A 15584-nucleotide genomic window follows, 5' to 3' on the forward strand; every position below is an offset into this window, starting at 1 on the left:
AGATGACACAAAGGAGGTGTGCTTTGAGCTATAATGCTAATAGAGTGCCCTGTGGTTAATAGAACGCTAATACTTTGATTTGATAATAGTGATGGGTAGAATAAAGCCAGGACCGCCTTAAAGTTGGTATTTTGGGGGGAAAAACCTGGAAGCTCCTGCAAAATAGGATGCAGGGACTGTTCTTGTGATTCACTCCATTTTCCTTTGACTTTGCGCTCTGCTTCAATAATATAACTGCAATGGTGTCCTAATTGTGGACACTCGTACTTCTCTGGTTTTAAGCAGGTGCCTCTATTAACAAGTATAGAGCACAGACTGCGTGTGATTTCTCCTGTTCTATGACCAACTCCCTCCACCCCCAATCACAATTACTATTACTACCATTCCCTAATATTGCTTAGGTACTCAATGGCCATAGCACTGCACGTTCGAGGGTTTATTGCTTTCAATACTCACCACAGGTTTGCGAGGAAGCAGTTAGTGAGTATTTAAATTGGGGCTTGGGCACCTGATTGCCTGACTCTAAAACCCTTGTATTTCCCCACTATCCAATATTATTGATGGAATTCCAGCAATTCACTCGTGTTCTGGTGGCCCTTTGTTCTGTGACCAGTAGCAAATATTTGTAAAGTGACATGTGTGTGTGTTTCTCTGTGTGCTTGTACTCTGTGGCTAACCTAAACTCCTGCTTTTACGAAGTCTTTCATGATCTCCAAATGACTTTCCGTCCTCTTTTGAATCCATCCCATTCATTTGATGCTATTTCATACATTAATCAAGTCCTATATAAAATTCCATAGCAATTGAGCCCAGTAGCATTAAACTAACATTACTGAAGCCATGTATAAAAAGTATAATGACTACAATATCACTTGTATACCTACCTGAATCTTATTTTCTCAACAAAAACTGGAGATTCCAATAGTTGTGTTACTGTAATGTCTTTTATCTTAGAATTTGATCCTCTTCCACATAAAGGCTTATTGATTGACAGCTAACTGGGCCAAGTGAAGAACTATCCTATTACTTGGCTTGAAATATTTGGTCCAAAATATTTATTTGTTTTTATTATGTTTCCTGTTGGTTTCCTGCAATATAAACCAAATTCTTCATTTTCTTGCTTATTTTATAATTTTGTTTTACCGATAATGTGCATTTTTTTTCTTCACATTAAATCTCTTTCATGAAAACATTCTTGTGATGACTTGTCTTTGTTTGCCTTTATTCGTTAAAATTTCTCTTTTCACCTTTCCTCTTACATCTCCCTCATACATTCTCTGCACTAACAGAGCTTTCTTCATATGCACAGGGCATGCATTTTTAAATTAAGTTCCTTTCATTGGACGGGGTGGATAGCTCTCAAGTAATTACCCAAGAGGCCCCCACCACTGGAAAAGAAAGCAGAATATCTAATAACTAAAACATACAAAATAGAGAAACATTTATTTTCCCTATAATTTTCATTTTAAACATGATTGTTTATTTGCTTAATTGGTTCTGCATGAAATCCTTTTGCTCTCAGTCCTTGGCATGTTGTCACTTAAAGATTGTTAGTTTTTGGTGGAAGAAAAAAGGGGAACAATTAAATATGAAAGGTGAAAAATTATAACCACAAGGAATAGCTGGAGCTTATCTGATGTGGCAATTTTCTTTTTCTGCTACAGATTTGTTGCACCTCTATAGGGAATGAAGCAAATTAGTGGCTGTGACACAAATATTCTATTTTACAAGAATTTTTATCCTTGGAATATAATTATTTCATTCATCGTAGGGATGAATAATGCATATGATTGCAGTTCTGGCTTAGATATAGAATCCTTCATAATGCCTTTTCTTGATGTCCATTTGGTTCTCAAAGAATGTGCTTTTCACAGTGTTACTTCCCAGGGCCTTTAGACTTGATTAATTGAATTTTTCCACTTCACTATTCATTAACTTGATATCCAAATATTTTGAACATTCTTCATATGAATTATGACCTCACTGGATCTCCAAATTAACTTTCATTATTATACTCCTGTTCTCTTCATTTTTAATTTATTTCTAATTTATTGTTTTCTATCAAGTTCTCTTGTTCATTTTGGTTATTGTAGATGATAATGTCCATTTGTAAATGAACTGTTATTAGGTTTCAGGCTTGTCATTTGGAGCTTCATTTCTTTTGTGCTCTTGTATATGTAACTGATTGCAATCTTTGATCATTTGCTGTTAGCTTTCTGTGTTCACTAATTGTGTGAAAAAGAAGTGAAGAAAGGCCCTGAGGAGAGAGGATAATAGAGTCAAAGTTCTCATTAAAGTGAAATGGGTTAAGTATCAGTGATTCTATTTTCATTCTCATAGTGCAGATTTTCTTTTCTCAGAATATGAAGAAGATTTTGAAGTAGATGAGGAGAAACAAGATGAGAAAGCTAATGAAGAAGGACAGGCTGATGATCAAATGAATGGAATGTTAAAGTCACCCTCAGACGATGAAAAATATAATTTAGATCCTGAAAAGGAGAGTGAAACCTTGTCACAGAAGGTACCAAATGCTGATGACAATGTGGAAGATGAGGATGATGGATGTTCTGAGAGTGAATTGGAAGAGGATAAACAAGGCAAGTTCTTTAGCTTATCATATGAAATAGGCTGTTTAACGAGTGTGCATACTACTTTTCCTTATATTTAGTGAGGTAATCTTCTTTTAAGGGAATGTTTAGAGCGTAGTTCCATAACCAGAGGCTGTTGATCAATCAGTCATCCATAGATATCCGAAGTATGGAGTCATTCTTTAATCCTCTCTTTCCTTAGTTTGCTAGGATTTTTCAACATGATGTCAGGTAAAACTTGTAGTGACATATCTTCTGTTTACTTAGAAAATTATTGCTTTTTAAAATTTTATTCTAAAGTATTCCCTCTTACGCACAAACACACGCACACACACTCACACACACGCACACACACTGTTTTGTCGCTTTGGAAAAATGAAAAGTAGCTTGTACTCAAAGGAAAAGTTGAAGATTTCTGCCTTTGGTTCATATCTTTTCTCAACTTACCTTGAACACAAGATGTTGGCATACTGGTTTTATGAAAGGATTCACTCTCTTGGCAAAGGTGTCCAGCTTACTATCTTCAAGGCTAAAATAACTCGGAATGTTCACTGGGAAAATACAGATTTTTCAGGTAGAGAATGAAACCCTCATTAGCTGAGGCTTATCTTACATTTTTAAGACCTTTTTAAAGACCTTAATTCAACAAAATAATGTCCAAAGAAGGAACCCATTTGCTTTAGACTAGAGAATGAGGTTACCTGATGATGACTTTTTGAATTGCTCTTCATTTTTACCTCTCAAATTTTTTTCTGTGTAAAATCTAAAATATTTGAATTCAAGGTCTATATTAGGATAATGTAAAATAAGACTAAATTAAGTAATCCAGTAATTACAAGAGCAAATATTTATAGTTCCACTCTCTTCAAGAAAGAATTCCAGCAAACCTGTTCCATAATTTCATGCACACACATGCAAGGCAATAATATAAAGAACAGAAATTATTTAAAGTAAAAGAGAAGACAATTATACTAGGAACCACAGATGGAATCATGACTATGCGTGAACTAAAAATTTAATCCTAAACTTCCTGACAGTCAAAATAAAGAAGGAAGCACGATGTAAAAATTTAGAATGATGTTAACTGTCAGTAAACTTGAAAACAAGATTTGCTGTCATTTTTATTACAGTTGAAAGAACTACTCATGATTGATTGATAGTCAAGCATTGAAGTAGTTTTTGTAACGTCTTAAACTAGTCTTTTCTGTAATTTCTCTTAATACTTAACATTTTATGTTTCTAGGTGCACCTAACATATAAGCTCTTGTCTCAATTTGAATGTGAATATTGGAGTTAAGTTTATATTTCATATGACAGAGAAAATTAAAGAATTCTATGGAAAAGTGATGTCACCTGAGTCAATTTTAAAAGAAACCATACAAGTAACTTGAACCTGGAAAAGGATTTGCAAGTGTGTTTGCATTTAAATATAACTGGTTCAAAACACAAAGGACTTGGTTTTTTAACTTCTTCAGTAATGGTGCAGAATTGCCAAGTGTTGATTTCATAAAGATGCAGTACATTCTTTCAATATATGGTCATCTGGGGATTATTTTTGTGCTGCATAATCACCTTGCTTTCTTGGGATCAAATGGATGTTTTCTAAGGAAGAGTAACTTTTTAAGTTCAAACAGAGGATCTAGGCAGTACTTGGATCTTCCTTGAAGTGAAAGCTTTAAGGATTTAGACCTGTAATTATTGAATAACTGCCACTGATATGTAGGCTTTAACAATAAATACTGCTTACTTATAAATACTCAGAATCCTGTGTTTGGAAAGGAATTCCATTGGAATTGTTTATTAAGCTTCCGTTTTGTGCTAAGCACTGTGTGAAATATTTTACATGAATTATTTGATTTACCTCAAATAACCTTGAAAAGCAGGTACTTTTTCTTTTTTTATTTCCATTTTATGAATAAATGAACTTGGAAATGGTTGAGATTAAATAATTCACACAGCCAGGAAAGTGGTGGAGCCAAGACACAAACATTACCCAACTTTAGAGCCTGAATTTTGAAAAAAAAACAGTATAATGTTTCTCCAAATCAGAAAATATCCATTTGTTTAAAATTAAAGCAAATCCCCCTAATAAAAGGATTATACTTCCTTAAGAATATACATTTTGGAGGCATTTATCATGAACTCTTCCTCTTATCCTGGTTTCTAGCCTCTGTTTTTTTGTTTTATTTTAAAACAAAGGGAATATAAATGGACATTTCTAATTTTACCCAAGTTTACTTTTCTCCTCCCTGGGTGGACTTCGCATTCTTCTTCCAGGCCTTTTTCTCAGTTCCAGCTCACCCGCCTCCTCTTCCACTTTCCTACTTCAGCAGCTTTCACTGAGCTCTTTCTTTTATGACACTATCATTCAGTAGTTCATTTTTCACTTATTGTTTCGCGTGTCTTAATTTTTGCCCCTCAAGTTAATTAAACAAGTTAATAACATACGAATTAATTGCACTATGAAAGCTAGGACTGTATGTTGTCTTTGTTGTTCCTCACAGAGGTGATTACCTAAAAGACATTTTGTAAATATTAAGCAACTGTTTGATTGTTTTAACACTAAGAATGCTAAGGCACTTTTGTTAGTGCCATGATATCTAGTTATATTTATGCTACGTGATTATTCTTGGAGCTTCATTGAAAAACATTTCATAGAGATCACTCCAGTACATAGATATAGAATATAGAATATTTTAAATAGGTATGTAATGAAAGCTATTAGAACATATAAAATCTAGTCCATAAATGTGGGGGAATTTAAAAGCCAAAAATTAAATTGGCCAACAATTTAATTTTGTTGTTTCAATAATGATGTTATTAAGCTATCCTTTTAGAGCGCCTTTTCATCCTTGGTATTTACATTAAAAGCTTGCCATTGTTCTGAAATAAAATACCATTCTTTATTACTCTTTCTTTTCTCCCCCTCCAGGGTCTTTTATTTTTCCATCCCTTTATTTTGATAACCTGACCTTACGTTATTTAAAAATAAGCCTTTTAGCATGTGGAACATCACAAGTAGAGATTTCATCCAGCAAACATGTAGCACATAGTAAAAATGATAATGACATGATGGAGTCCTTGGATCACTCTATTTAAAAGCCCGGCAGCATTTCATCTTTAAAAGTGTAAGCGGCATATTGTGACCACTGAATCCCAGACACCAGGACATCCTTTTTATTGACGTGATTAAGGATCTTGCTGTTAGTATTTGGATGTGTTTCATTTGAACCTGTCCGCACCTGTTCCCAGAGGGCAAACAATTGCCCAGGCTGCCACTCTCATGACAGGTTGGCCCCATTTAAACTGCCAGCTAACAATTGCGTGGCTTGCCTTGATGAATTCACTGTGCTGAGCAGCTTGTGGGTGATAGAGTGCTAGAGACTGGGAGCTGATGAAGGGAAGATCCTGGTTTAGGAATGATGTGTGAGACTTCCCATCGCTTACAAAGAAGGACAGCTTACTTTTCTCTGCATTTGTGTTGGCAGCCCCAGGTGCTAATTCACTGGTTGAAAATATATTGTGGTAGATGAATGTTATAAGGTTAAGGTGAAAGTGTCATGGCACTGAGAATATACTTTCATACTTTTATGGGCGGTGTGGATCATAGTGCCTGTGGCGAAGGCGTACAGATTAAGTAGTTGCTTATGAGAAAAAGGTGAGAGGGGAGGAGAGCCGGGGAGAGGGAATTTGTTCCCAGAATACAAAGTAAAGGACTTAAGAATTAATGCCAATATGTTTTTCTAGTAAGAAGCATAACACTTCACTTGTGCTGTTTTCCAGCCTATTAAAGAAGTAGGCCTTAGAGAAGTTTGAAATCCAAGTCTCACACAAATATTCTATTCACTTGACTTCCTGACTGCAAGAATCTCACTCTTTGTTTCTTGTCCTGACTACGAGCTTGAAGAGATGAAGGAAGTCTGCTCCTACCGTGGTGAAATTATATGTGCTGTGAAACCACACTCTGAACTTCAGTGTAGCTTGTCTGGTTCTTGGAGACCAGAGAGGATTAGGGGAAGATTGTAGGAGGTCTTCTTATCAGAGTCTATACGTGTGATTTTTGCATGATTAGCCAAACTTGAAATTTTCTTAATGGTAAGAATTCCTCAAGCTATATTCACTTTTCAATTGCTGAAGTGGGAAGTCATGGCTTTCGGGTGAATACTTAAATAAGGCAGCATCTTTTAGTTCACATAAAATACTTTTCCATGAGTTATTTCTCTATATAATTTTGAATCTATGTTGGACATAGTAAAGCTCCTGCCCAGGCATCCAATAAAATCTCGTGGAATGCACAGCTGATTGACTAGATTAGTGGATAAATGTAAGAAGACTTAGGTAGCACAATGTGACACATGATTTGATCCTATTCTCAGTATTTTAAGTATTCATTTTAAGTTTATAAAGTGCAATTAAATGTAAATATGGAGGAACTTTAGGTTTTCTTCCTGCTATATCTACATTTACCTGTAGACATTTATTCTTACAAATATGCTTGTCTCGTTGATGTATTCAGTAATGAATGTATATGCTTGTCTCATTGATGTATTCAGTAACGAATTATCAGTATGAGGACACATGCTGTCCCATATGACAAATAACTAGCTACTGTTCATAGCTGGAATTTAATGATTTCTACTTTTAAGTTCATTAAGCATACATTCATTCAACCATATTGAGTACAAAGCACTTGTCTAGTTTGGTGTTATTGTACATGAAAATATTGACTGAACCACAGTATCTAATATAAAATATAAATACATTTTTATGGACTTTAGTATAATCAAGACAGAAGTACTAATGTAAGTAATAGTATAAATATAAATTGATGTGTCATGGTTAATTAGAAAAAACTAAGAGCAGTATTTATGCAGATTTTGCTGTGAACCCTGGGACTAAGGAATGAGAAAAAGACATAAGTCATATTACAGTTCAGAAGAGTATTTGGTCCATGGGTTGGGATGCATGGTATGTCACCGGGATGATCTAAATTTTTAACTGAATTTATGTATTTGAGTCTGTACACTTAAATTGAGGCATATGTATGGGCTTTAAGCTAGTAAAGTAACTAAAGAAACTACAGAAACAAAGTAGCTGAAGTCAGGACACCAATAGAAGAAATGGTGAAATTAAATTGTGATAAAAACCCTGGTGCATGCTGGGGTGAGGCAATGATTGCAAAATAAAGTCCGGACTTATAATTTGTTCAAAACAGGCAATAGCAGCAGCTTCTGAGAGATCTATCCTCAGTCACTGCTAAGAGAATGAACACATGCTTTAATAAAGAAGGTACTTTATTGCGCTCATGCAAAAGGAAGCAGTATCCATCTGGAGTGTGGAAGCAGAGACATGGCCCACCTTTCTCTCCATCGTATCTTCAATACCTTGATCTTTGCCTAACACACACGAAGTGCTCAATATGGATTTAATGATTGAATCTATGTAAGTAGGTAGGAAGGTGAAGGACAATTCTGAGCCTCAGTTACGAGGAGGGAGAACAGAGTTCATCCTGAATTTGCTGTGCAGGAGTGATGCTGACTATGGCTGTGTGTGTGTGGTCGGTACCCTTAGTCAGGGGTATATCAAGTTAGATAGGCAGGCACTATAAACAGTGGGGATTACTGGGGTGTGTGTGTGTGTGTGTGTGTATGTGTGTGATTTTTGTGATTGCCCACACAGTATTAAGTTACAAATAACTAAATGACATATTTTCATACAAATAATATCATAGCTAGCATTATAGACAAACCAAGGAAGGTTTGGACAACTGTCTTTTGCTTTGTATTCATACTGTGTGCCTCAGAGTGTTTTAAATGGATTCTGTCTGGGTTCTAGAATAGTGGAAAAAAATAAGAATGACCACTAGAGATATAAAACGGAGGACAGGCTATGAATTCCATGAGTTCTGATGTTTGGAGAGAAGTATTTTCTATTTGTCATCCTGGAGTAGTAACAGTGGGAATTTAGCTAAGAGATGCAATGGTGGGTCCGTGAGAGTGGATGATCTCTGTTTGAAGGCCATTTGGCAGGTGGAAGGGTCTTAATTTTACTATAGTGGGTCATTACCAAAAAAACGTTTTATAAAACTTGCTACTTTATAGCTAATGGCTACTGAATATATTTAACTTCACTGGGCCTTATGGTCTAGAAGATCTAGAACAATCTAGAAAAATAAGATAAATACCTATTCCATGAGATCAAATTAGATGCTCATAAAGTGCTTATCTAATTGGTTGGTACACATAGGTACATAATCATAAGCAAGGTTTGTCTTGTTTTCCTTAATACATGGTAACCATGATTACTATTTTTAATATAATGTACAGAGTGAATTCACAAGAAAGAAATTTATTAGGATATACTTAGCATGTATGATTTCACAGAGAAAAAAAATTCAGAATCATAAAGAGATGATTATTTGTTTTGATTAGGTTATATTTTTGTCATGTAATTTTTACAATGACTTATAGAGAGCAAGTAGAGTTATCCCCATTTTACAGCCAAGAACACAGAGTTAAATAGCATAACCAAAGTCAAAGCTAATAAGTAGCCAAGTTAAACCTTGGAACACCTAGCTTTGTCTTACAGAAAAACACATTGTTTTTTTCTTAATCTCATGTTGTGTAAAATAGTAGTGATACAGAAGAAGGAACAGTTATCAGTGACATGGACAGAGAAGGCATTGGAGGATTTAGGGACAGACTGAATGTGGAGAGAGAAAAGTCAGAGATCCTGCTTAGGACATGGAACCATGGCACCAAACTTACTGGCTTTGCTCGAGGACCCAGGCAACAAGTGCAAATCATTTCTTTACCATGAAGACCAAGAACAGATTCTTTTAGCATCAGTACCTGCAGGGAACATTGGAGAAACAAATGGAATTGGGTGGGAAACAGAGTTTATTAGCAATATGCCTCTAAGATTACATTTTCCCTCCTAATGATAAAAAACTTTACATCTGTACCCTGAAAATTCCTTTATTTAGAAAAAAGATCCTTTATATAAAAAGCTGCTTTATTTTTAAGAGAATACATAACATTTGTGTTGAAAATCCCATTCCATAGCCCTAAAGCATTTTGAATTTTTTTGTAGGCAAAATCTTGCCCCACTGTTTGTATGGAAATGAGAATAAAAAATGAGAGTGAAACAAAGTTATATGATCAGTTTAGAGAGAAATTTGAAAACTGAAATGAGTTTACTTGGGAGGTCAGGTACCCTCACCACTTTGCAGCCAGTCATTCTGTAAAGGACTGACTCAAAATTGATCCAGAGAGTATTTTGGCAATTTGAAATAAAATAACACAATTAGTAGAAGCCACTACGGAAATATGGAGGAGTGCTTATTTTTTTTATTATGTGAAAAAGCTACAAGTGAGAATCATCATGACAATATTAAGATGGTAGATAAGAATATTTTTGGAAGTCCAGAACGAATGTAACATCATGTCCTAGCTAATTGTGCAATTAATGAAAGCCATTGATCAAACCTCTAGCAAACAGTTGTTTTTCACAAAAAAAAAAACAAAGAATCTAATAAAAATGAGATACATAAGAGAGGGGAGATCATAGTTCCTAAAATTTCTGAACTAGTACAAATAAGACAGAGAACAATGGTCCTTGATCTGCTGTGTTCCCTACAGAGACAGCATATCCAGATTTCATAAAATGGAAATAAAGAGCAGCTGAAGTATGTAATTCCTTTGAGAAACAGTGGTCATCTGGTGCCTGTCAAGGTAGTTGGGAGATAAGAATAAATGGAATTGTACTTAAGGGATTTTGTTGCTTAAGGGCTTTTCAGAGTTTGTTTCTTACTGCTGTGGAGCAGCAGTAAAAAGATTCTCTTGAATCTTCTTGGAAACTCTGATACGTCCTTGAGACTATACTTAAAATGATAAGCCCTGTCATGGAGAGCCGTTGGGGCTGGAGGGACCAAGGGAAGAGGATAAGAGTAAAGGCATTTATTTCTTCCCTTAAACACTGCATCAGCTACGACAGCCATCTGTATAGCTGCCAAGCAGAAATAAAAGACACAGAAAAAAGTGTAAGGAGCACACAGAGAAGAGCACATAAGAAAGCTAAACAGCATGTAAGAGTAGGATATTTCATTTGAAAATATATTCTATAAAAAACAATTATAAACTCAGATATATTGGTTAAAAAACACAACAAAAACAAGTTTGTATTTCCTGCTCCATAGCAGTATATGCTGTGACTTTTAGGTTGTGCATCTTTTTTATTGAGATTCAGTGTGTATGTTATTTTCTTGAAGATTTTTACAAGTTTTTTGAGGTAGTAAGTACAAACCATTTTTGGCTATGGTAAGTCTCTAGACTGCATATCTGTAGTATCACAGAAGCTTACTGTCTGTATCCCCTAGAAGGTCTTTCACAGATTCTGTGTGTCCACCGCAGCTTCTATGCCCCGCTGCACTCTTCAGAGAACAGCTGGGAACTACTGGAGTTGTTTCACCCTCAGGCACAAAGAGCCTGCAAGTGCTAAGGAACTTATGTCCCCCTAGGATGGCCTGTGGCCATTTCTGATTGGAGCAGAGTATGAAAGCCCAACCTCTTCCTCAAGGGAGGAAAAAATTTTAATATAATTTAAACTTCAGAGGTCCCCCTGGGACGACTGAGGTTGACATGTTTCTTGAAATAGCTCTCTTAATTGTCTCCTTCCCTTCACTGCCCTGCTCTCCCACACCTGTAAGAATTTCTCCTGGAGCGTATCCTTAATATATCACTTGCATGTGAAACCTCATTGCAGCATCTGCTTCTGAGGAACCCAAAAGAAGACAGCATCTCCTTCTATGTGCACATACACACGAGCATCGTCTTAAAATATTTATTAAGTGTTCAGGTATTATGCAAATGCATAGATCTTATTATGGTACCTAGCAACCAGGGTCACTAATATGGTGGGTGTTGCACAATATAAAAATTTTAATTTTATGCATAGAGAACACTGTGGCTATCCAAGACAATAATGAAATAAGTGTTCTTACTGAACAAGTAAAAGATTATTCAATTTCTTCTATAACAAAATACTAGATACTTACAAGGTTTTCCTATAAAATGGCTTTCAAAACCTAAATAAATTACAGTTGGTTTTTAGTTAAATGTGATTTCCTGTTGAAAACTTTTATAAACTCACAGATTACATAGTTGTTGTTTTTTTTTTTTTTTTTTTTTTTTATCATGACAACTATGTAGAATATATGGTAAAAATGCCTCCGTTCCTGCTGCTGTTTCCAGTTCCTGGCAGATGCCTGCAGGGAGGCCCACAGGTGAGGACCAAAATAAGACTAGGCACAGCCAGCTGAGCGCAACCTTGGATCTGACAGAAAAAAAATAAGAATATATGGGAAAAGAATCAAATGTGTTAATGTATTAAACTATATTGCACAATTTTAGTATGATTGATTAACGTAATTCCCACAACTAAACCAATTACTTTACAGAAAAACAGTGATGTCATCTTTTTTTTTTATTTGTAGATATAAAAAATGCTTCATCTTCCTCATCCAGAAGTCACCCATATTCTAGCTGTAGTGACGATGAATCTGTACTGGGAGACAGAGAAACACTTGCTGAAAACAGTCCCAGTGAAAGTGCCAGAAGTTCATCTTCTCAGGATTTGAGTGAAAATGATGAGCCAGGAAAACCCCACCTTCCAACTAAGGATTGCCTAAAAATTGAAATTGAAGACCAAGAAATAATAAAAACAGATGTGGAGACCAAGCCTCTGCCCATAGAGGAAAACTTGGAGAATGTTCTTGAAGAAGAAATGGAGAAAGGAACCCAAGTGATTGTAAAGGGCTCATCTGAGAAGTCCAGGGAACAGATTTCCAAGGAAGAAAAGGAAAATTCTAAGAGTAAGCTTTGGGAAGAAAGCACTGCTAAGGTGAAAGACAAAAAGGCAGGTCCCTGTAGGGTGGAGAAAGGTGGTAAGTATGACCATTGAGTTGTCCTGCTATTGTCTCCATGCATGGAAGCTGATTTGGTCATTGCACTCTGCCAAAGCTTGGGAAATACTATTGTGATAATGCCAGAGGGATTCAATTTTTTTCCTCTTTCTCTCTTTGTCACATAATCATACATGTATTTTCAGCTTGCTGTTTTTCTTCTATTGCATTTTAAAAATTACTTGATAATTCTTATACAAGCTGTTTCCTATATTCTGTAAATTCTCTCCTGTGGTAATCCTATCTCAAGAATCAAATAAAACACAATACATGTCTTGAAGGCAAGGATATGTTGTGGCTTTTTAGAGGTTACTTAATACCAGCGATGCTATTTGTTCTTATGTATATATGCACTTACATATGTGCATAGCTAAGCTAACGTTGATAGGTGCTTACTATGTGCTACTTCTAAACACATACATTAACTCCTCTAATCCTCACCCTAGTTCAATGTCCCCATGAGTTGGTTCTATTATCATTATCCTCGTTTTACAGATGACAAAATTGTGGCTTGGAGAGGTTAAGTAAATTGGTAAGGATTATATAGCTAATAAGCATTCTTAGGATTTGAATTCAGGCCGAGTGGTTCCAGTTTCTAAAAGTGTCCTATTTTATCTGTGCAATAGGAATGTAGATTTAGATTAAAAATATGAAAATGTAAGACACGACTCTAAACTTTATTTTGAGTTTTCTGAAGCTGAGAAACTCCCTGGTCCAGGGCGTTCATGGGTGTGTAGGACAGTTCTATTTGACATGGGAAGAGGGAGGAGTGTCCCAGGATAATCTGGTCCCAATACTTTAGTGACATGAAAGATTTGATAATTTCCCCTGGTTTAGGAGGACACTTAAAGGACCAAGTTGTGTCCTGTGAACAGTCGGACTGTGCCTGCCACATATTTGTCTCTGATACAGCACCCTGTGCCCCGTAACTCGAATCTCCATCCTTTTAAGCTGTCTCTCATCTGTCTCCTCTGCCAGCATGGTGGACATTCATTCTCCTTAATTCCAAGATAAAAATTTGTTTTCACATTTAACTATTACTAAAATCCATCTGTGTTTTAAAAGTTATGAATACTTTTTGTATCTATATTTCTTTTAGAACCTTCAAAGCTGTTATTAAACCACTGGGCCTACAACTAGGAATTGAGGATGATGAATAATCATCTTTTAATTCAACCATTATTATTAACTTTCTACTATGTACAGGGCAGTACGGTCAATAAGACATGTGTAAGAGAGGGTTCCTCCCATAAGATATTAAAAGGAAGGATTGGCACACCAATAGCTGAACAAAAGTCAGTTAGTCATATGTGCAACCGGAAAAGGTACAAGATGCTATGGAATTTCAAAGAAAGAGAAGTTCCTTTTAGTTAAGGACACCTTGAAAGTTTTCTCAAAGGATTTGTTTGAGGAAGCCTTTAAAAGTTAGATAAGATTTTAAAGGTGCAATGGAGGAGGATAAAAGTATTCCAGATAGTGGGATGTAGCAAGGGCTATAAACTTTGAATAAGTTGAAAAATAACTTCAGTAATAACAGCTTGACAAACTTTAGCCCACAAGCCAAATCTGGCCTACCACCTTTTCTTTTTGTATTGCCTATGACCTAAGAATATATATATATATATTTAATGGTTGGGAAAAAATCAAAAGAAGAATAATATGTGGTATATATGAAAATTTAATTAAATTCAAATTTCCGTGTTAGAGAATAAAGTTTTATTGGAAAAGAGCCATGTTCGTTCATTTACATATTAAGAGTTGCATATAAAATCATCTTTTATGCATTATTTACGCATTATGGTAGAGTTCAATAGTTGGAACAGAGACCCTATGGACCCTAAGAATTCATTCTCTGGCCCTTTACTGAAAATGTTTGCCAAACTCTGCCCTAAGATTGTAATGCAAAGATCCCCAACATTTTCAGAAAGATTTTGACATATATGAGTTAAGATTCTTGTTAAAATATATTTAGCACCCTTTTATAAAATTATTCAAAATCTTTGATCTTAGATTTCATTGTTCAATTCTGGTACATATAGTGTATAATCTAGAAAATTTGTACAATTTGACAAGCTGCTGTTTAAAAAAGGTAGAGATGTTAAAGTTCAGTAGCAACATTGATATTGTTATTTCTTTTATTTCCACTTCAGTAAACTAGATTGTTTACCTGGATTTATTTAAGTAGACATCTTCTCTGTAAAGTAACATGCACATATGTAGACAGTAATTTGGTGGTGGATAGAGTAGCAGAAACACTGGACTAGCATTATGTCACTTGGAAGAGAGTTGGTTTTTTTCCCCCTGTATTTGTGAATTGAAAAGTAAGTACATTAATTTTTTTTTCTCAACTATTATGGGAATATTTTCTCAAATATTATGTGTTTTTCACTTGATAACATTTGTAATTTTGAAACATTTTATTAAGGTGGGGTCAAGACTAGATGGTAAAGTTTATGGTTTTTTATCTTAAGCTCTGATATATGTACTGAGTCTCTTTATCAGTGTTTATTTTTCATCAACAGCTTATGAAATAACATCTAGAAAGTAGAGAAAAGTACTTTTAGGAAAATACCCATAAATTTATCACACATAAAAAATCACTTTCAACATTTGGTCAGGTTTTTTATGCCCAAACTTAAGTTTTACAAAGTTATGTTATCATATTTTTATAAAATATATTCTGGTTTTTATTCTTAACTTTATACCATAAGCATTTTTAATGTTATTATGTAATCTTTATGAATATGTTTAATGTTTGTTTATTATTACATTCTGTGGTTTTTTTTCATAATTTAACCATTTCCCTATTGTTGGATATTTTTTCCTATTTTCACTATTATTAATAACACTCTAATATCTTACTACTTCAGGTAACTTCAAATTTATAATTATTTTCTTAGTCTAAGTTGCAAGAATTGTGATTTCTGGACCTAAGTTTATAGAGATTTTGAGATGTTCGCTAAGATTTTTTTCTTAAAAAAGATTGGTTAAAAAGTTGAATACAAAACAGATGAGACTAATATGAAAGCTAGTCT

The 15584-nt window shown here is 34.9% G+C and overlaps 2 protein-coding genes across 5 annotated transcripts in view; one reads left to right on the top strand and one right to left on the bottom strand.

Annotated features, from left to right (window-relative positions):
- Window positions 1–15584, top strand: part of ERICH3 (glutamate rich 3) — a 106916-nt gene that overhangs the window by 75871 nt on the left and 15461 nt on the right. For 3 of the 4 annotated variants that reach the window (XM_081057229.1, XM_081057227.1, XM_081057230.1), the window contains 2 exons: window positions 2361–2597; window positions 12082–12531. In XM_081057229.1, the coding sequence (XP_080913355.1) occupies window positions 2361–2597; window positions 12082–12531 (687 nt within the window). The remainder of the gene's footprint in view (window positions 1–2360; window positions 2598–12081; window positions 12532–15584) is intronic. The other variant, XM_081057228.1, reaches the window with a different exon arrangement.
- LOC308501229 (serine/threonine-protein kinase TNNI3K) overlaps window positions 8923–15584 on the bottom strand; it is a 315419-nt gene continuing 308757 nt past the window's right edge. Inside the window, exon 24 of the mRNA XM_081057235.1 lies at window positions 8923–9439. Within this exon, the coding sequence (XP_080913361.1) occupies window positions 9433–9439 (7 nt within the window). The 3' untranslated portion in view covers window positions 8923–9432. The remainder of the gene's footprint in view (window positions 9440–15584) is intronic.

The sequence above is a fragment of the Rhinolophus hipposideros genome (assembly GCF_964194185.1).
Source record: "Rhinolophus hipposideros genome assembly, chromosome: 8".
In the NCBI taxonomy this organism is placed as follows: domain Eukaryota; kingdom Metazoa; phylum Chordata; class Mammalia; order Chiroptera; family Rhinolophidae; genus Rhinolophus; species Rhinolophus hipposideros.